Source organism: Centruroides vittatus, unplaced genomic scaffold, assembly GCF_030686945.1.
Source record: "Centruroides vittatus isolate TY-2023 unplaced genomic scaffold, ASM3068694v2 contig_854, whole genome shotgun sequence".
In the NCBI taxonomy this organism is placed as follows: Eukaryota; Metazoa; Arthropoda; class Arachnida; order Scorpiones; family Buthidae; genus Centruroides; species Centruroides vittatus.
Window position 1 is genome coordinate 2,974,351 of NW_027122558.1, and position 23,111 is coordinate 2,997,461.

General features: G+C 29.8%; 1 protein-coding gene across 3 annotated transcripts in view; it reads right to left on the reverse strand.

The window, feature by feature from the left end:
• Positions 1-17,431: 17,431 nt before the first annotated feature.
• LOC136982608 (SEC14-like protein 2) overlaps positions 17,432-23,111 on the reverse strand; it is a 36,905-nt gene continuing 31,225 nt past the window's right edge. For 2 of the 3 annotated variants that reach the window (XM_067279150.1, XM_067279148.1), the window contains exons 10-12: positions 22,181-22,287; positions 21,781-22,084; positions 17,432-17,525 (exon numbers count right to left, since the gene is read on the reverse strand). In XM_067279150.1, the coding sequence (XP_067135251.1) occupies positions 17,434-17,525; positions 21,781-22,084; positions 22,181-22,287 (503 nt within the window). In that variant the 3' untranslated portion in view covers positions 17,432-17,433. Of the gene's footprint in view, positions 17,526-21,347; positions 21,473-21,780; positions 22,085-22,180; positions 22,288-23,111 lie in introns of those variants that run through there. The other variant, XM_067279149.1, reaches the window with a different exon arrangement.

Sequence of the window (23,111 nt, forward strand, 5' to 3'; positions counted from 1 at the left end):
TAAGTTTTAAATTTCTTTTATAGTTCTCATAATTAAAGACGATGTCCATAAGTTATTAATTAAAGTCTCATTACTTATTTCACATTATTAAACCATCAGCACTATACTCAACATATGGTTAAAAAAGTAAAATGTAGTACTATTATTTTTATAAGGTGTTTAAAACTATTTATTTTGTTTCAGATTGAACTTAATTAAAATAAAACTTATCAGATCAAAATTTAATTGATAAAAATTACTACTGACTGACTTTTCTGAGTTATCTCTCATTGCTTTCATCAAATCTTATTTTATATTTCTCAAAGGAAAAAAGCTAAGCTATCAGATATCTAAGTGTGTAATGATAACACAGGTCTGCAAAAGAATTTTTTCCAGCTGCATGGTATATTTTTGCTGAATTATATGTTTTAAAGATCGCAGATTCTAAAAATGACTTCCGTAACATCCCATCACGTACAGGTTTTTTGCAAAATAAAAACAAATTTTTGGTAAAAACTCTTATTCATTACAATGAACTAAATATATTATATTTTCTTACAGCTAATCAAAAAATTGTTTCTGATATTTATACACAATTTTAGGTCTACTCTTTTTTCTTATGGAACCTTTTCTTCTTCTCTTTGATGCTTCTCCAAACTCGTTTCCAATCTCCTCCTCTGATTTCTCGATTGAGCATCCAACAGTAGTCGGCTAACATATTGACATCCCATTTTCCTCGGTAACGTCTCCCTATATCACGGACATCCTGGTGAAATCTTTCGCCCTGTTCTTCACTGTAGGCTCCCAAGTTTTCGGGAAAATAGTCAATATGGGAGTGTAAGAAATGAACTTTTAAGCTCATCTTGCATCCTTGAACTTCATACGCTGCGGCCGGCATGTGTCGTACAATGGTTTCGTAGTCAGAGTCCTTAGTATTCCCCAAAAACTTATGCACTACATTCTTGAAAGAGTCCCATGCTTCTTTTTCCTTTTCTCCCATTGTTTCCAAAAAACTGCTTTGTCTTGATCTCCAAGTTTCAATTTGAAATATGCAAAATAAACTTTCACAAACTCACTTATGTTTCTTTGTTGACTTTTCACTGTGTATTCACCACAAACATAACAGAATCTGTCGGGAGAAATTACACAACCTCTGCGATCCATATTCCAGAAATAAAAATACAAGCACAGTAGCGTTCGAATGCCGGATATAAACCGAGTGTGGCATTAGATGGCCAGCGAGATACTGAACTTATTTAGCTTGAAACATGATCTAATCTAACAGCAGGTTGTTTATATTTGTTCCTAGTATCAAAAAATTGACGAGATGGAATTTTTTTGGTATTTTTTTTTTTTTTTCGTTTTTACCTAGTTGAAATCTGTAAAAAAATGTATAAAAATCATATGCAGTTTTTTATTTGCAGACCTGTGTAATCAATGATAAATGTCTACCAAAAACATGTCTAAATTGATTCTATCATTGCTTCAAGTTTTTTGATTTATTCTGTTTTAATCTAAAATAATAATTTTATATAAACTGAATTTTGTTTTTTTTCTGAAATGTAATCTTCTATAAAGACAGATTTGTTATATTGCATACTTTTTAAATCAAATTATCTGTAGTGTTTATTTTGCATGTTTAATTGCATTCTCACTTAAATCTGTTGTTATTTATATTAATGATGATAATTTTTTTTTAAATTTCGTATTTTATTTCACGCACACACACGCATAACAAATTTAAGTTACAAATAACGTGTTGTTTACAACAGGATGTCCTATAAATTCATTTAATTTTAACTGGCGAACAATTAGTTATATAAATATATATATATATATATATATATATATATATGATTTCAATTATAAGCAAATTTGTTATATCAACATTCTTGAAATATTGAAGGAGACTTTCTTAACCAGAGTGAATATCAATTCCACACTACTTACCGATTCCTTAAAATGAATATTAAATGTAAATTATACTGTTTCAGAAATCCAAATATTTAATGTCTTTGACGTGTGTTGGACTATTACAGTTCTGAAAACATTAAACGTTAAATATCTGGGCTTCTGAATTTTATGTTGCCATGCAGGATGCTTACTTTTCACCGATTAGCTTTTATCCTTTGCTAAGTATAAATCATTATTTAGAAAAACTTGAATTAGCTCAAAATTTTACTAGTATATGAAGATATATGTGAAAAAGTTAAATAATTTACAGGGCAGCCTGTATCTAACTATAGATTTTGTGATTGTAGTGAATTTCTAGTTAATGAATTTATAACAATTGTATACAAAATTAAATGATACGAAGTTATTAATGAAAATAAAATGTAGAATAAAATTGAAAGTTCTTATTTTATGAATAGTTCATAAATGAATAAAGTTTGGTATTTTCAAACTATATATTGGTATGTTAATCTATGCAAATCTATATTAAAAAAAAATTGCCATCATAAAATATAGTATTTGAAATATGTAAGTCAAAATAATGTCATGTTTATTTTTGTCAGAGAGTGAATTAAGTTCTCTCTCCTAAATTTAATGTGATTTTTATAATATAAGAGAAACAAAGATTTGTTTCCACAGAAGCATATATAATGAATGAAAATATAGTAATTCACCTTTAAACCAACCATTTTGAGATAATTACACGTATTTCATTTACAGGTTAATATCTATAGTAAATGTAAGATTATGGAGAAAAAATCATTTTAATATAAACACACTATTCCAAAATATATTTCAGTTATGTACAGTATCTATATTTAAATTTCTAATGGTTAAAATAAGGGTGAATTACTGCATTAATATTTCTCAAGTTTTATAGTAAAGCATTTCATAATCAAAGTGACATTGTGAATAAATACAATGATTGTTTATTATAAATTTGTTTTAAAATAATTAGTATTTGCATTTTTTTTATTTTATATGTTCATTCATTTTGACATTGATAAAATATGAAACTGTTATATGATAATGTTTTCTTATTTGTAAGACATTAAATGTTGTGTTTATTGTTTCAATATCAAATTAAAAAGTGCATGTAAGGACTGTATGATGATAAGATATTTTATTATAAAAATTATTTGCACTGTAAATATTTGATATGTAGGAGATCAGTGCCTTTTATTGGTAACTTTTTTATTGTGAAAAATTCTTATTTTATGTGTAAAATTGTGTATCGTTTACATTGTACTAAATATGTGAAGCATATATAAATCTTTTAAGTATACATTCGATAGTAAAATCTTATTTGTTTACACTATAAAATTATTTAATATATATTATCTTAAATTGTATTTTATATTTTTTGGTAATCTTTAACTATTTAAAGTTGCTATTTGCATAATAATCTTATTTTAATTAGGATTTTTTTAATAAATGAAAGAAATTGTGTAATGATCAAATGTAATTTTGATGATTATTTCAGATTTAGTGTCAACTTTTATTCACATTAATTGATATACATTCTAAATTGTGTTAATAGAAACATCTAAATATTTGGCTAACAAAAGTGATGAAACATTTCTATATAAAAATGTTGTTGAATCCAAATTGATATTTTTGAAGTTATAAAATTGTTACAAAAAGCTATGTAATAAGAATCTATGCTTTAATAGATGCTTTAGCAAATCTTTAAAATAAAATCTTAGAAGCTTATCTATACATTTATCATTTACTAAATGTTTTCAAATTTTTTAAAAATTTCTTAACGACTTTCCTTAATCGAAAATTTAGAATATTGCATAAAATAAATCAAATTTCAGTAGTAGCACAATTATTTGAAAATTGTCAAACAATGAAATATCCACAAATTAACATCTTAACATAAATGCAATACATAATTTATGTTATATTTTGCAGTAAGTATAAAATGATTTTAAATATGCACAATTTTATTTTATTTTTTTACATTGTTTATGAAAACAACAATCTAGAATCTCAATTTGTTGATTTGAGTTAGGTGTGTCGTTAATTTACTTTCAATGATAACTCCGTAATAATTGCAAAAAATTGAATACGTGAATTATAAATTTATCAATTTCTTTTGAAGAACAAAATGACAATTAAGCTATATTTTTTTAGGTAAGAAGTACATTTTATAGCTCATAATACACACAAAATTCGTAAAAATTGAAACTCTTATTCGTAAAAATTGAAACTTCGCATATAAGACGACAGTTTCCTCGTACGCTAATAAATTTTCCAAATGGCATTTAGTAGGCTACAGGTAACCTCTACCTAACCCAGTTCCTGAATAAAATTGTTATTATTTAAACATTATTATTTGTTTTCCTATATGAATACATGCAAAAGCAATTTACCTCTAATGAATATTTTGATGGTAAATGAACTATTTTTAAACTACTGTTTTTCCTTGATAAATAAGTGTTCATTCTGATTACTGTTTTCTATTAACCAGAATACAGTAAAAATATTAGTGCCAAAAGCACAGGATGGTTTAAATATAAAATGTTTTTCCTAAATATTTTGTTCTGAAATGACAATGCATCCACATGGCATAAAATATGATGATAATTATTTTGTTTCTATGGAGATGAATACAATCAAGATATAGATTTCCATGGAAATCTATATCTTGATTGTTCAACATTAATAAGTAAACAAATGTCTTTGATTTACTTCTTTGGAATAAGTCAATTTTTTTCTTCAACAGGATTAAACTAGATTTTCAGTTTGTGTACTGTTTTTTATAACAGTTCAAATGAAATAGAAATAACACATTTAATTTAAAGTGAATTTAAAACATTTTTTTTATTTTACAAAACAAACCTGTAAATATTTATAGATTTATAACAATGATTTGATATAAAAAACTTTTTACAAGGTAAGATACAGTACTATAACACTGGACAATCATAGATACAGATAATGTCAAACTGTAGCAAGTATAATACAAAATTCAAAAATGTAGATTATAATTTAAATGAGATGAAACTCTTTCTAACAAACAAAGTAGAAACACATCTTACAGAAATATTGTTTAGTAAATATATCACAAAGATTGATTAATCAGTATGCATACATTTTTATATTTCTCGATGTAATATGTTTCATTTTATATATAATAGTTAATCTTCTAATAACAAGGGAGAAAGTGAAAATAAATACACCAACCTTAAATTGGCTTTGCAGATAAGCAAGATTTCAATTACAGATATTTTCGGTGTATGCCTAAGACTTTCTCGGGTATATACCCGAGGAAGTCTTAGGCATACACTGAGAATTTTCTAGGCATTCTATTCTAGAACATTATCATCAGAAAGATTTAATTTTTGAAGGGATATACCCGAGGAAGGTTTTAGAAATAGACTGAGAATGTTCGTAATGGAAATCTCACTTATCTGCAAGGACAATTTAAGGTTGTTGCATTTATTTTCACATAATAGTTACTAGAAGAGTAATATTTTTCTTCAGTTCATATCAAGATTTTTAAAAAATTCATGATTCACTAGTGAGGAAATTCTTTACAATTTAAAGCAAAATAATAACGTTTAAAGGAAACCCGATATATTATACTCCCTCTGACCCATAATAACAAGTGAATATTTAAACAGGAATTATTGGTGAATACAGCTGTAAGTTATGTTGTAGCTTAAAATTGCAAAGCCTTCAATCAAAATTGATTTTCATGACATCTGTCATTTGTTTTTGACACATTTTTCAATTTTTGGTTTAACCAATTTATTATAAATTATAAGTATTTTTCTAATTTCATCCATTGATCGAAATCAATTGTTTTATTTCAGTTGAATATCAACCATTATAAAGGTAAGATGAAAAAAGTGTGTGTTCAAGCAAAGATTGAGTGGCGATTATTCAGTTCTTGATGAATCAAAAGAAAAACGAAAAGCAAAGCTTCAAAGCCAAGAGATTCTACCTACAAGTTTAAAATGCAGTAATGAAATGATTGAAAAATCCAGAAACTATCTGAACACTCAAAATGAAAATTAGGAGTAATATTTTTAATTCATTATTTAATTTAATCTAGTTTTTTGATAATAAATGTTGCATTCTATATTTTTCTTTTGCTACTATTATTATGGGACAGAGGGAGTATATTGGATTTCCTTTTTTGTTTTTTAAAAGTGAAATTTTACCCTTTACAACAATTACATCATTAAATTTGAGAGATGCAGTTCATTAATTTCATTTGTAACACAAAAATTGACTTAATAGAAAGGAATTGTTTGCAATGTGGATGAGTTATTGCACATAGCAGTGTCTGTTTAATACAAAAATTACCATAATTTCCCACAAGTTACGTATTTTATAATCCATACCCACTTTCAAATAATTTTAAGTCAGTTTTAAATTGCAACAGCTCTTCCTTCTTCTAAATTTACTACATATGTCTTTAAAAATTGTGAAAAATTCTTTAGGTACTGCATACATTCATCTTCTATTGTGATTTTTTCTGAAAACCATCAAAGACACATGTATAATGTGTAGCTCACCCACAGTCAACATGATAGACAAACCAGAAAATTAGATCATAAACAGGAATGGCACTAGAACATGTTCTAGACGCTTTGTCTAAACTTATGTCAATCTCCATTCAGTATTAAATTATTAATGAAATTGTTCTTCTAACATAAAAAAAAATACAAAAAGGAAATAAATAATAATTAACAACTAATCCTTTTTAAAAATTATTTATATTTAAAAGGATCAGTAGTAAAATATTCTTTATTTATTGCTTATTTTATATTAGAAAGACAGTTTTATTATTAATTTAGTACTGAATCATTGAGCTGAATCATATTATACACTGGAGTAAGTGTTAATTGGTTTGTTAGGCCTACAGAAAGAAACAAAGTTAGACAGAATAATTACTTTTGTCTGTTCATGGCAAGACTAGTGTTTGATCTATGAAAGTTTTATGTAAATATATCAGCTTAATTAGCAAAAAACAAATTTAAAAATGTTTTTTTTTCCCTTGTGCAACAATTAACTATACAAACACATACAGAAAAGTTTGTCTAGAAATTTGTTTTCACAGCTAAAAAATTTGCAGTATTTAATAATTTACATGTATATATGACTTGAGAAATTAAATTATAAATGATAAAGCCAATTGTTTTGTTCTCCATGGAGGCAAGTACAAGGTGACTGAACAATTGTTTTTGTATCTTGACTCGTGCAATTCATGCACTCAGTTGGAATGCCAGAATCTATATCAAAATGAGCAATTATTTTATCGAGATCATCACAATGCTGTGCTGCAATTTTTAATCATATTTTTAATTTGTTTAATTTAAAATATATGCTCTCCACCTCAAATTAGTAGTAGTGACTTGCCCCTGTACATCATACTTTTCCTTTAACAATAGAGTTGTGCCAGTCATCTATTAACTGCTTTCGGGGGAAAAGTTTTGAATTGAAATAACGTGACTTCCAGTTTGCGTCGGAAGTTTGTATATAGTTAATTGGAGCCTCCTGCTCCTAAGGTTTTGTATCTGGTTTCAGATTTCATATGTCTAACTCCGTTCTTGAGATTAAGGAAAGACAGACGGACAAAAGTGGGAATTTATAGGTCCACACTTTTTTCAAATTGCAGCCCAGCAAACAGGAATTCATATTTATCATATGCATTTTTGGCACCAGTGCCTATGAGTCATTTTGAATTAACTTGTTATATGCTGTATCTGTTTTAATTTTACACTGGTATTGCCAGGATTGGATTTGATGTGCTGTTAGAATTCTGTGTTCTGTGTCAAGCTAGAACCAATTCATATAAAATGACTGATTTTAGCTTGAATATTATTTTTGTACATACAGTGGTGCCTTATACTTCAAACTTAATTCATTCCAGGAGATCATTCAAAGTATAAGTGAATTTTTCCTATTAGAACGTGAAGTAATTCATTCCCAGACTCTAAACAATATTCTTTTCGAAAAACTTAAACAGCAAATATGCATAATTTAAGATAAAAATAGAACAGTTAAATGCCCTAAATAATAAATTAAAACATGAAAGCAATAAATAAAGTACTAAATATTATGTAATAAAATGAAAATTGCATTTACTGGTTGCACACCATCAAACTTCAGCATCTTAAACATAGCTGGCTGCCAGATTTGCCACGTGTACTACATTTTTACTTCACATTTTCCTTTTTCATCTCAATTATTCATATTACAACCTACCTTTTAGACTTTGTTGCTTTCACAAACTTTTTGGATACCATGGTTAATAGATAGAAATTATATATATAACCAAACACACCAAAAATAAAGGGAAAAAAAAAGCACTAAAAACATACAAGCATACCATGAGAGAGAGGGCAAGAGATGACTTGGACTCAAAACAGATTGCTAGAAGCATAAATGCACATTTTTTCAATGCAAACACACTTCAAACTCTGAAGTATGAGTTCCATGTATGAGTATACCACTGTATTTCAGCAATGGTTGCTTTATTAAACTTATATTTCGTGTGTCTGCAGATTCATTTCCATGAGGTTCACAGTGCTAGAAAGGCTCTGCCTACAAATGCATAAAGCCCTGGTCACACTATGCGATTTCCAGCCGCGCAGGCGACTGCAACTGCAACAAGCACGAGTCGCGCTCGTCTTCTCGTGGTCACACATTGTTCGTTGACGTTGCAACTCGGAAACACGTGACCCTATAATAAACCAATAAAACTACAGTAGCTTGTTTTTGTCTACTTTCCTGAGTTTACCGACATTTTACGTTCTACTTAAGAGTATTTACGGAATTTTAGCTACTTTCCTTATTAAAATAGCGAGCAGTTCCTTTTCTGGAATGAATAAAAGGAAAAAGGCGCTAATTTTGTTAGAGCTGGCGAGAATATACGAAGAGAAAAATAAGAAAAAACGTTCATGCTGGGTTAAAACTTGGCGAAATAAAAATCAACGGGCTAAACAATCGTGCTTTCACCAGCTGATGAATGAATTAAGGCTTTCGGATGCCGAAGGTTATAGGGGATATATCCGTATGAATATAATTTAGGTGAAACGTTTCGTAGTTTGATATACCAATTTAGAGTGGCCCATAATTCGATATTAGTCATTATCCCAGAAGTTTTGAATGCTATTTATCAATATAAAAGTGAATATTGAAGGTTAAGTGTTGTTTAGAGGAAAGCTTAAATGATTTAATTCATTTATGAACGATATATTTTTTCTTTTATATAAGCATTTATTTTATTCAATTGTATATTATTAAAAGTAATCAAACTTTTTAAAATAAATCTAACAATAACTTTTATAAATTCAGATTTGATTTCTATCAAATATAGCATTTAAATGTACTGAAACTGAGTTAATACAAATGTTATAATCAAGATATGTTGACAAATAAAGAACACAAAGTATGACGTGGCACAAAGACGTTTTCTGATTGGATGCGCGTTTGCAACCGTCGCGAGTAGAACAAACTTTTTGTTTCTAGTTGCGGTTGCAGTCACGCCGGTTTTCGAGGGGGATTACTAGTTAACAGGAACAGCCGTTGCGGTTGCAGTTGCCTGCGCGGCTGGAAATCGCATAGTGTGACCAGGGCTTAAGGCACTAGAACTGATGTTGCACAAGCACTGTTTTATCTAGACTGAGGTCTGGGGAAGATTTGGCTTAAAGGGATTGGAGTTGGGAGAGAATGAAGGACTATATGAGAATTTTTAATTATTCTGTAAGTGTGTAACATTGTCCATGCTCCCTAACATGATTGAGTGCACCTTATGGAATTTAGGGGAGAAAAACGAAAAAAAAGCATTGTATGCACTTAATGGAAAATAGGGGGAAATAACAAACAAAACCCAAGAAAAAAGCAATTGATGAAGATTGCTTTGTTCTGAGATTGCCTCTCCATGTTGGCAAGTGCAAGGATTACATCTCCCACAGTCAGCAGTTACTGAGATTGTATCTTCTGTAGCCACCAGATACAACAGGATCATGGAAAGGCAGGTTGTAGAGGGAGTACAGGCCCAGGGTGCCAAAACTCTAAAATTGTTACATGGGCCAACCAATAAATTTATAGAAAATTGTCACGCACAAGTATGAAATATAATATGCATTATATTAATAAAAAGTGATTTTATAATTTAAAAATTTGTGATGGACTAATGAAAGACTTATCCAAAAGGTACCATATTTAAGTTTGTCCCTGGTACCAAATCTCTAGCCACAATATAGGTACAAGGATAGCCTCTTTTGTGGCGGCAAGCACAAAGTTTGCCTGTCTGCAACCATCAAGTATAAGGATCGCCTCTTCTGTGCCTATTAAGTATAAGGCTCGCTTCTTTCTAATTCTGCCTCAATTCTATTGCAATTCAACAAAGTCACACAATGTCCTAGTTTAATTTTATGAGTGCAGATTTTATGATCATGCTTGCTTGAACTGCTTAGAGCCACCAAGCTGCCGGATATAAAATGGTGTGCACAAACAAGTTTCTAAGGACTTGTCACATGTAGCAGCTGTTTTAATTTTATATCAGATTGTTGAATTTGATACACATTATAGTATTAGATCTGCCTTGCTTGGAAAGTTGTTTTTATTGTATGAAAAAGATAGGAACTGGATATTGGTGCAATGATCTTTTCAGTCATTTTGTGCTATTTAATTGGTATCTGAAACTGTACACTGAAATGCCTCTCTCAGCAAAAATTCACAATTTTTTACTTAAAATTAAAAAAATATCAGGTAAGTGAGTACTTTTTGTATTTTTACTTTTTTTTAACTAATGTTACATAATTCTGCCATTTTAAATGAAATACTAGTAACTAAATTGTTTTTTCAATGTGGCCAATAGGAACGTAGCGACTGCACAATGGTGCAGTGAGCTTTGTGATAATTATATTTAACAAATCTTTATTATTTATGAATTATTATTAAAGTCTGTGATTTTATATTTGTGAGTTTCAGTCGTGGCAATAATAGAAATGATATGCATTTTAAAGGCACAAGCAAAAGAACCTTAATGATGCAAGTTATTGCAAAAATATTTTTTTATGTTGCAGCTGATTAAAATTTACATAAGCATATCAATTTTCAGATAAATCAAAGTATTAGAAATGTGTTGTCTGCAAGGTTTTTTGTTTGCCTGCACATTAACAACTGGAAACTGCAGTTTCAGATATGAAAACTTTTCAAAATCATCAATTGCAGCACAACTTTAAATACAGCCAAAAATGTTATAGTAATTAATGGCCTTCCTCAAGTAAACATAAATGCAAGTTGAGATTGAGCAGAACAATAATTTAAAAGATGATCTAGAATACACATATAAAATACAGAAAGCCAGAGTCTTTAAATTACAGATAGACAGTAAAATAATGTAATTTTTGTTCATCTGTATCCAGGAATGCTTAGAAGGGGCAAAAAAAAAACAAATTGCCTTGGTCCTGAGAAAGTAGTATCCTCTATATAATGTTTTTTTTTTGTTTACTTCCTTTACTTTAATGTAATAATTTAATTTGCTGTGGCATCCCCAATATGTATTTTGCCCCAAGCTCCTGTTACTCTCTGGACAGCTTGTCTCCATCACAGCAAATACTGTAAATGACAATACTGTAGGACACTGTCAAAGTCAGTGACAAGCAATTCATCTTCAGTAAACAGAAATAGTATAAACATGTGGAAACTGTGAATGATAATTTCATATTGTTAATAATTTTAAAAAAATGGCTGGCAGAATGTACTATATTTGAATACAATAACTATAATATGATATACTTATCAATGCATTTCCAAAAAATCTTTAAATTTCAGTGTAATTTAGAAAATGTACACAAATGATTTTAGTCTTTAGACATTTTTTTAGCAAAAATTTGTTTGTTATTTACTTTTAACACAGAAATTTTATTAATAGGTGTAAAAAAAATGGATGGGCAGTATCAAAAAGAGCAAATTTTAATTTTGAGAAAGGAAGAACCCACAAAATTAAATTCATCATATACTGGCAAGTAAGTCGCAATGGTAATCTTAATAGCGAGGTTGAGGCCAAAGTTTTCAACGCAAAAACATGTATGTCGGTCGTTCGGCGCCACTTTCCTGTAAGCCTAGAAATTTGGCAATGGCATTTGGAAAGTCAGTGGAATCATGCTCGACATTTCAAAGGCCATTGCCAAACTTCTAGGCTAACAGAAAAGTGACGCCGAATGTCCGACGTACACATTTTCGCATTGAAAACTTCGGCCTCGATCTCGCTAATAAGTATAATTTATTCTTTATATAAAAGACAAAAGGTGATATACGGTGGGCAAAATAAGTTTCCCACATAATAACAATGAAAATAAGCCTATTTAAAAGCATAAAATTAATTACAAAATTTAACAATTATATGCTAAGTGATAAATGTATTTTGTTTATTACAGTGGATTCCTGTTCTTAACAATCACATGACCCTCCAAATTGTTGACGTAAGTCTCCAGGAAGCATGCACACTAGGGTGGTCCTTATTTTTAAGTTTCAAAAAGTTTGATGAGAATGTTTTAAATCCGTTCCATTATGAAAAAAATAATTTTGGTAAAATTTGATTAGTTTTGAATAATATTTAGGGGTCGTTACCATGCTCTGAATAACTTCTATGTCTCAAAACTAAGAAATAAAAATCCTATGTAAGTATAGCAGTAGGAGTACATCTTGTGAAAATGTATCATGGGAATTACCATCTTTAAATTTTAAATACTTAGTGCTGTATTGCCTTGCATTTTGCTTAAAATAAAGAAAATTTAAAGCTCGCTCACAAATTTTGGGAATACAGTCAAACCTCAGGTTTCAAACTTAATTTATTCCTAAAAGTTGTTCTAAAACCAAAACAAATCTTCCCATAAAAAACAACATAAATTGGGTTAATCTGTTCCCAACCCCCATAACAAAACTTTACCTTTTTAGCTATATTTCTTGCATAAAAATGCCTACAAATGCAATATAATATACATCAAATAATATAGATATTATATATAATAATTGTTCTATATATATATATATGTATTAAAAGCAAAATGTTCAGTCACCACCAACCAAAACTAACACTTTCACAAAGAAGTATTATAAATGGAGACTTAACTCTGACTGCATGCATGAAATACAAAAAGTCATTCAAGACAGACAGGTACTCTCTTCATATTTTCTGAAATATCATATTTCGATTGATTTGATTTCATTTTAATTTTAATTAATTAATTAATTTTGATTTTATTTTTAATTATTTTATTATTTTTAGTTTTAATTATCTGGCTACCTAGTATTAATAAATATTAATATTATATTAAACAAAAAACTAACAACTAAATGCAAATTCCAGCATATAATCTTTAATGTTCAAACGTTTTTGGCCATCTTTCAGAAGCCCTCGTCAGGAAAGAATGCACAAAAACAGAAAAAACAGTCCTATCGTTTGAAAAGCTTTAGCTTTCATACATAGCTGTGTTCCAATTTTTTTAAACGTTCAAACGATGTTCGAAACAAAGATCGTTACATATTACAATATATAAACAAATTATTTTTTAAATAAAGCTATAAATAAATTATTAATAATACAATATATGGCATTGTAAAAGTTAGCTCGATGTTTTAATGTATAAAAGGATGTTCGATAAGGAAATTGTTTTTTTTACATTGCATAAAGATAAATGAATAATTATACATCAAAAATTATCGTTATGCTTTGTGGTATTGTAAATAATACTTCCACGATTGTGGAACTGGAATATAGTTGGTGTTAATGCAACCTCCCTTCATGCCCTCTATATAAATTTCAAGAGCCTCCAACGAACATACGTCGTGTCGGTCAAAAAGCCCTGCATAAAAGAGTAGCTTCATCCCAACAAGGAGAAACCCCGGGTTCGGTAGCATACTGGGCTAGTGCAGTATTATATTTTCCCTTGGACACATCATATCTGTGGTCCCGTATTCTAGCCTCGAGTGATCTGTACGTGGATCCGATGTATGTTATACGTCTATTAAAACGTTCGTCATGCAATGGAATTCGGTACACCCCTGGTGCTTAACTTATAAGAGAAAACGGAACATTTTCTGGCTCTTATCTAACACAAAAGACAGGTCCGATGACAAGAAAGCGCCAGGGGTGTCCCACATTCCAATGCATGACGAATGTTTTAGTAGACATATAACATACATTGGATCCACGTACAGATCACTTGAGGCTAGAATATGGGACCACAGATATGATGTGTCCAAGGGGAAATATAATACTGCACTAGCCCAGTATGCTACCGAACCCGGGGTTTCTCCTTGTTGGGATGAAGCTACTCTTTTACGCAGGACTTTTTGACCGACACGACTTACGTTCATTGGAGGCTCTTGAAATTTATATAGTGGGCATGAAGGGAGGTTGCATTAACTCATACTATATTCCGGTTCCACAATCGTGAAAGTATTATTTACAATGCCACAAAGCATAACGATAATTTTTGATGTATAATTATGTTTGAATTTATCTTTATGCAATGTAAAGAAATTTCCTTATTGAACATCCTTTATACATTAAAACATCGGGCTAACTTTTACAATGCCATATATTGTATTATTAATAAATTATTTTTTAAATAAAGCTATAAATAAATTGTTTATATGTTGTAATACGTAACAATTTTTGTTTCGAATATTGTTTGAACGTTTAAAAAAATTGGAACACAGCTATGCATGAAAGCTAAAGTTTTTCAAACGATAGAACTGTTTTTTCTGTTTTTGTGCATTCTTTCCTGACGAGGGCTTCTGAAAGATGGCCAAAAATGTTTGAACATTAAAGATTATATGCTGGAATTTGCATTTAGGTGTTACTTTTTTGTTTAATATACAGTTCCGGTTTGTGTGTCAGTTTTTGTATGATTATATTAATAAATTTTTGTCATTTAATTTAACTTAAGCATATTTAAACTTGAATTCTTGAATGCCATTTATATTATGGGAATGCCAGTTAACATGGGTTTTATTATTTTTATAGTTAATTTGATTTAAATTTAACTGTGGCACATACCAAAAATGGAAATAGTATCTTTCCGTATGTGCACTGAAATGTAATTTAAATAGCAAATTCATCGATGATTTGTATCATGACACCAGGCGATCTCGACTCCATTAACTTCAGAATTGGTAGTCTTGTCGTCGATTGGTCAGCCGTCGACTTCCTTTAATATAGGAAATTGACCATCAGTAATCCTCTAGCTTGTTTGGCAACCAAGTTTTTATATGGCAACTGGGCCAAAAATGAATTCGAAATTTTGTTTGTAAACCAAACGGTTCAAAAAGTGAGGCATTCAAAACCCAAGGTTTGATTGTATTATTTTCTCAATATTGGAACAAGTTAGGTAGGTGCTCTTATGCAAACTAAAAGTTTCTTTTTTAACCCCTATTATAAGAATCACTCTAATATAGGGCCTCTAATACTTTCTTTTATAGACAGAAAGGATTAATTTCTTTTTCTGTAAAAATCTGAAGATATTTTTTAATTTGTTAGGGAAATACTTGTTAAAATGTTATTATTTTAATAGATTTGTTGATTTATTTTTTAATCTAGTTAGTCTTATGATTTAACCAAAACATTTTATTTCTACTAGATAATGGCAAGTGATCACATGAGGTTGACTGCGTAAATTAAATGGTAATGAGAATTTTGTCACTTAGTGTTATCAAGGAATCATGACAAATGCATTAAATAGAATTTAAAAAAAAATTTTCTTAGTACTTTTTTGTCTTGTTTGTGTTATCAAAATTAATTTTTTTAATTTCTGTTGTGTCATTGTGCTGCTAATGGGGAAATAACAGAAAGAATAGATATAAGGTATACCATTCTTTTATTTTTATCTTTAAAAACATTGACACAAATATAAAAAAAAAGGAATTCATAGTTGCAAATGAAGTCACACAAGTGACTGTCATAAGTGTGAATGCCTATGCATTTTCCTATAACAGATACTGTACACAAATGCTTGTGTGCTGTTTCTCAGATACCGGCTTTTTTTTTTCTCAAAAGTATTTGTGAAGTGAAAAAAGTTTCGGCTGCATGTCATCTGAAAAGCTAGGAAGGTAGAAACTTTTCAGATTTTTTACAAAATTTTAAATATAAGAAATATTGAAAAAATGTGCTGTGGCATATGAAACGCCATGTGACTCCTGAGGATTTTAATAACATTCTTGCAGTGCTATCACAAGAAGAGATTAAATTTTTTGGCAAGATAGTGACGGGTGACAAGTTTGCTCTTGTGTAGATTGAAAATGTCAAGACAAAACATAGGTACACTTCTTCACCACACAAATCAAAGTGTAAATGAACCTTGTCCAATAAAAAGCTTATGGCTAATTCTGTTTTGGGATCATAGAGAAGTCTTATTGACAAGGTTCATAGTCTGACTTCAGCAACATGCTGGGCAGCTCTTAAATGCCTACACAAGAGTAGAGGAATGTTATCAGATGTTGTCCTTCTCCATGACAACGCCTGTCTTCAGACCTCAGTACATATACAAGAACTGCTTTAAAAGTTCAGATGGGAGTTGCTCAAATCTGGATGTGGCACTGAGCAATTTTTATCTGTTCATCCATATTAAAGTATGATTAGATTAGTGTCAACGACAGATAGGCTAATGCACCCAGACAGCTACTTTCTGTGAAGGAGATACAAAGGCATTTGTCATAACATTCATCAGTTTCAGTTGGGATGGGAAATTACATGAAGTAACATTACTCTATATCACTTATGTTTGATTTAAAAAGAATTATAAACAAACTCTTGTTTTTCTTTATAAGCTCACTGGAAGTTGTAAAAATTACTCTCATATTACTGTAAAAAAGAAAAAAAAATTCAGATCTCTTGTCTAAAAGAAAACAATTACTAAATATGGTTAATTAATGAAAAGATAATTCATAATTTATTTCTAATTATTAAAGTGAATACAAGACAATGGCTTAACCATCTACCTTTAGCCCAAGTTACATTTTTTTTAATAATTGATCAACTATATATAAAACAACTGAATTTTAATTGGGCTACAATATATAAAAGAGCTAGTTTATTATTTTTATACAGATAATTCCTTTGACATTACCATACCACACAGGCAATAGATATAATATTTATAAAAATGAGATTAGCAACATTCTTAAAATTTTATGCTCCAAATAAAGCAATGTGAATGGTTCAAGTATTTTTGGAGACCACTTCGGACATTAAAAAGAATTACCGTACTTTCCGGCGTATAAGACGACTGGGCATACAAGACAACCCCCGACTTTTGAGAAGATTTTCCTGGGTTAAAAAGTCGTCTTATACGCCGGAAAATACAGTAATACACTCTTGTTCATTTTAGTTTTTGGAGATGTGATTAGCAAATATATTTGGAGGATAAAATTACAAGTTATGACTATTGTAGAAATATTTTTATTACACCAATAAATTGGTAAATATATTAATTACTTCATCAAAATACTTTGTGTAGAAATGATATGTTATAACTTTGTACTCGGAGGAATTATGTCAGTCCTGTATCGAATCTTCTTTGATCTCAGCAAACTGAAAGTATTATCAAATTTCAACATATCTGCAAAAGAAAAGTTATTTTTGTTATTTTCTTGGTATAAATAATAATAATTTATATGTCTACAAAATTAATTTATAAGTACTTATTTCATTATTATTGCCTACTAACATAGAACAGAATATTTTTTTATTTACCTGTTTGAATTCAAAATCTCTGTCACATGTAAATAAAATTTTTGCTACAAGCATAATATATATAATTAAAGATTCACTTGATGAGATTTTATATTGCTTTTTTAATATATGAGCAAGTGTATTTAAATTAAACAACTGCTGGAGCATAAAAAGACTTTTATCACAGCTAAAGACACTCCAGGAAACTCAAATGCTTCAGTTTTATTGAAGGGCAATACTAACTCTGCTCTATAAAAAGTTTTATTTATATTTGAGGAGCCTTCTTAATGATACTTTTTAAAATATATATCTAAGCCAGCTTATTAATAAAATCTTTATAGATAGATAAACTATGAGTTAATATTCAGAGCATTCTAGTGCATTCTAAATCCGATATATTAAAACTAAACACCAACCAAATGCCGAAATTCTATCGGGCTAGTTTAAGGCTAATTACTAAATAAATTATGTAAACTATTATAATTATTAATGTTAATATGGTATGGCACCTAACGCCTCCCTCTAAAGTCAAATTGCTTAGGTAATTTATTTAGTAATTAGCCTTAAACTAGCCCGATAGAATTTCGGCATTTGGTTGGTGCATTCTAGTGCACAAAACTTTTTAAATGTTGATAAATACAACATTTTAAAATGTTTAATTGATTCAGTCAAATCAATATTCAAATACTTGAAGGTTGATTTATTCTGTACTAATTCTGTATCATATGCAATTTTTAAAATTGGGAAAGTGCTTTAAATAACTTGGGGTGCTATATACCATCTGAATTGCTGGCATGTTTTTTTGAATTATAGTGGCGCCTCAATTATCTGGCATATTCTCCAGTTTAATCAATCACCTATGCACTCACATTTTTATAGAGATAAAACATGATGTGTCACATGACTACTATTTCTGGGTACAGTATTGCATGCTGATGCAATATTATTTTCCCACTTGCCTCCAAAAAGAATTAATTCCAAAGGGGATGGGTCAAGTCAGTTATTGTCTTTAAGCATACTTTTAGACCTATACCCTTAATCTAGCACTTATGCTAATTTTGCGGCTCCGTGCAACATACGGTCAGATTAGTGAGCGTATACTGTACTGTACTGTAAATTGGTGATAGATAAAATATTACTAAAACAAAAATTTTTATTTATTAAATATTTTGTATTTATGGTTTGAATTAACTTATTAATTTGTTTGTTTTGTGCTGGAATAGAATGGAATCCTGGTCATTTGCATTCACCATTTATAAAAGATAGAGGATGGCCTAGAAAAGAATTAGAACAAGTAAATGAAGTGGTGGAGACTTTTGTTCGGGATATTTGACTTTCATCATCATTAATTTCAAAGTTGTTTTTCAATCAATTTTGTTACAAACTTCAAGTAAGTCAAAATTTTGTATTTATGATTTTTTAACCAGTGAAGAGAAATATAAGTTGGAAGCTCTTTTTAAATTAGTAAAGAATAATGATCATTAAAAGAAATTTAAATGGATATGGCCGCCTTTAAAAACAAAATAAATGGGAAGCTTTCAACTTTTTAATAAATATTTTCTTTTGCATAATTTGGAAAAAGATGAAATCTGAATTAGACAAAATGAAAAATTTTTTGAAATTTTATTGTTGAATTTGCATTTTTAAATCATGCCTTCCAAAAAGATAAATATCATATAGCACATATAACACACAAAAATACTGATTTAGCTAACATTATTGAAAGTTGAAAGAAGACTGATTGCCTTTTTTGGTTGGTTTATATCATGCTCTTGATTCTATTAAAAACAAAAAGTTTAATTTTATTCCACTAATCTTTCAATTGTCTTCAAATACTATAAGTTTTTTCTGGACAAAGCCATTTTAGTCTCTTGGTGTTTAATGATATAAATAATAAACACAATATAACTTTGTTATTGTTAAATAATGAATACATTGAAGATAAAATGTTATGTGATACACTTCATATTCACAATGTTTTGCATGCAGGATTCTTTGTTGTTTTCAGTTTTTTCCTGATGACAAAATCCTTAATAATAAAATTCAAATCATTGTTTAGTGTTAACAAATACCGTAGTGCAAACAACTGAGTTTTCTCTGAAGTTTCATTTTCATTATGTGCACCTTTCTTACCACTACAAAAATGGCTTTTCTCTTAATTTGAAGTAACTGTTTGAATACTACTACTTTATCTTTCCCCTAATCCCATTGAGAAGCCTTGGTATCAAAAAAAAATGTCATCATGCTATATCTTGCTACTGCTGCATATTAGCTAAATATATTCCCAATCCCCTTTTGTGGGGCTAAATCCTGTCTTGGCTTTACGAAAGATAAGATACAAATTTGTAGAGCATCTCGAAAATAGTATAAATTTAAATTGTAAGTGTTTTTGCCCAGTTAAAATATTCAAGGGGAAGCAGCTGGACACAAGTAAAGAAGTCTCACACACTTTTCCCACCATTTTTTGACTGTGTTCAGCTGCTTCTCCTGGAACATTTTTCACCTGGTTAAAATACTCAGTATTATTTTTGAGATGTTCTACAACTTTGTAATTTAAATTGTGCCTCAGCTTCTATGAAGATAAGATAGGTGAACACAGTTGATCTGTGTTCACCTATCTTATCTTCATAGAAGCTGAGGCACAATTTAAATTTAAAAGGGTATGGTGGCATAGTGTCATTGAAGATATGGAAGATATATTTTTAAGGTAAAAATATTGTAGTGTGTGCTGATTATTGATCTGATGCTGTTATTAAAATTGCATGTCCATAGTCCATGCATTTATTGTAAAAATATTCCAGCAAGATTATAATTCACTAGCTCTACTGAGTAACTTGACATTATGCTGAATATTTTAAAAGCATCTCCATTACTTACATGATTACATGCATGATGCAGAGCTTTAGTTTCTAAGTTGGAAATTTTAGGATGTATTGGTAGTGTTTGCATTCATGCAAACACTACCAATACATCCTAAAATTTCTTGGTGAGTGAATGGCAAATGATCCATTCATTCTCTGATATGAGAGCTTAAGACAAATCATCACAATGTGACTTTATCCAGTACTTTTTCCTTTTAACTTTAGAGATAATGAAATTTTTTAAAAGTTTTTTTTCTGGGAGCAGCTTCCCTCCCATTCCTATTGTTTATTCTCTATCTTTACCCTTGTGAAAAATGATGTTATACCACTGGTAGCACAAACAAGATAAAACCTGGTACAATGTTTTATTAGCTATTTTTATTGTCTCGCAAAAAAAGAAGTTAATATTCGTGGAAAGTAGATAGTTTGGGTATATTGTAGTATAAATTTTAATGCATGGAAACCCAGCAGGGTGAATGATAGCAATAAACGGCTGTGTTTAAAAGGTGTACAAGAGTCTGTAGTGTAAATTAACGCAGTCTTTGAAGAGTATAAAGTACCCAGCAGGGTACATACAAGCATAAAACAATATTTGTCTTTCACAATTTCCATTACAAATTGTATTAACCCCAATAAATGTATAATACTGAAACTTGCGATGCCTTGTATATGTCTTCTTGAATTTAAGACGGGTTACTGGGGGAGAGAGAGAGTTACCTAAATGGTGGATTGTTGCAATGTAGTATTTATTGTAAAAAATGGGAATAGTACGGATATCAGGCAATCCTTGTTTCTTGTTGGGAACCATTATTACCTGGCTATCTTCCTTGCTCTTCTCCTCAACGATAGTAACCTCCTCCATCCTTCTACACACAAAAAAGAAAAGATGTCCCATATTCTCTCGTCCACCCTCCCCTGCCAGGTTTATTGCTCCTCTAGGCAACATATCAAGACAAGAGAAAAATAGAACATTCTAGAAATATACATAAACAATTAACTATAACTAAATTTATTTATATATAATTCATAGTAGTAATATTTACTTGTAATTAAGAATGAATATCTACAATCAAGATTCATTTGTAGTAAAAATATAGAGCATGTTATGTTAGTTTCTAACATACCAATTTGTAATGGTGAAATGCTTCAAAATTGTGTCAAGATATTTAATATTAAGTTCTCATCATTACTGTTTATAGATTTTTGAATTTTTAAGAAATTGTGATTCAACAAATAGAGATAATTAGCTATTAACAGGATTTTATAATAATATATACTTACAAATGCCTTCATTTTCACAAAACCACGATCCAGTCTCAGGCACAAGATGACAGTTAACTCTATCTATTGGTATAAGTTCTTCTTGTTGCATGTGTTCATCTGACTTATAAAAGAGACCAAAGCCAATATCATGATTTTCGGTTTTGAATTCCCACTGAAGAATAGCATCACTTTCAGAAACATAAATATCAACTGTAGCAGAAGATTTTAATCCTATTTCTAATGTTTCAACATCATTTTCATTTGTAAAACTCTGACTCTCTTGCAAATAATATGATTTAGGAACAGTCCCACCTGCACTAATCTATAATAAGATATATTAACTTTATAGCAATTAATTAAGATTATAAATGATTTTTGTGTCCATTGCATATCAAGAATGAGATAAAACATTACTTACTGTATCACTACAATCAGGCTCTCCATTAACTCCAACTTTTGTTCCACCCCAATGAACTGGCAGGTCACTGGCATCAATTTGAGTTAAAAGAACATCTTTCCAGTCGTCTAAAATTCATATTTTGAAAAATTGATTTTATGTAAAAAATTTTCTAAATTTTTAATATTACCTACCATACATATTTTTATGATAGAACTAATCTAAACAATAACTGAACATAATCAAATATGCTCTAAATGACAGGATCGTTTTTACAGGATTTTTTAAATGAACAAATGTTTTTGACCAACTCAATCCACCATCAGGTTCCAAATATAAAAAGAAACTATAACAGTCTTCTTCTCAAAACTATTGGAGTGAGTAAATAAACAATCACAAAAAAAACTTTTTTTTTAACCAGTAATTGAACTTTAACATAACTTCCAAATGTTTTCAACCTTCACCAAGGCCTGCTTTAGGTAATGAACTAAACTGACTTCCAAATTGGAACCTTAGAACGTTGTCCACGTACACCATCGACCCGGAAGTACATGCAGACCTCCGGAACACCAGATTAATTAGACAGGCCTTTTAAAGAGACCATATTCATTACTTGGAGGCCTGGAAATTTATAAAGCCAACTTGAAAGGCAACTGTATTAACTTTAAAGACTGCGAGACGGTGGCGCACATGTGGAAGTACCTGTATGAGAAATTTGAACAAAGTTAATCAGCCACGTGAATTTGATATATACAAAGTTTAAAGTCAAACATTATCGTTCTAATGTTCCAATTTGAAAGTCAGTTCATTACCTGAAGCAGGCCTTGGTGAAGGCCAAAAATGTTCGGAAGTTACATTAAAGTTCAATTGCTGGTTAAAAAAGATTTTGTTTGCGATTGTTTAAAAAGAAACTATCACATTTATACAACATTATGAAATCCAAATTATTTCT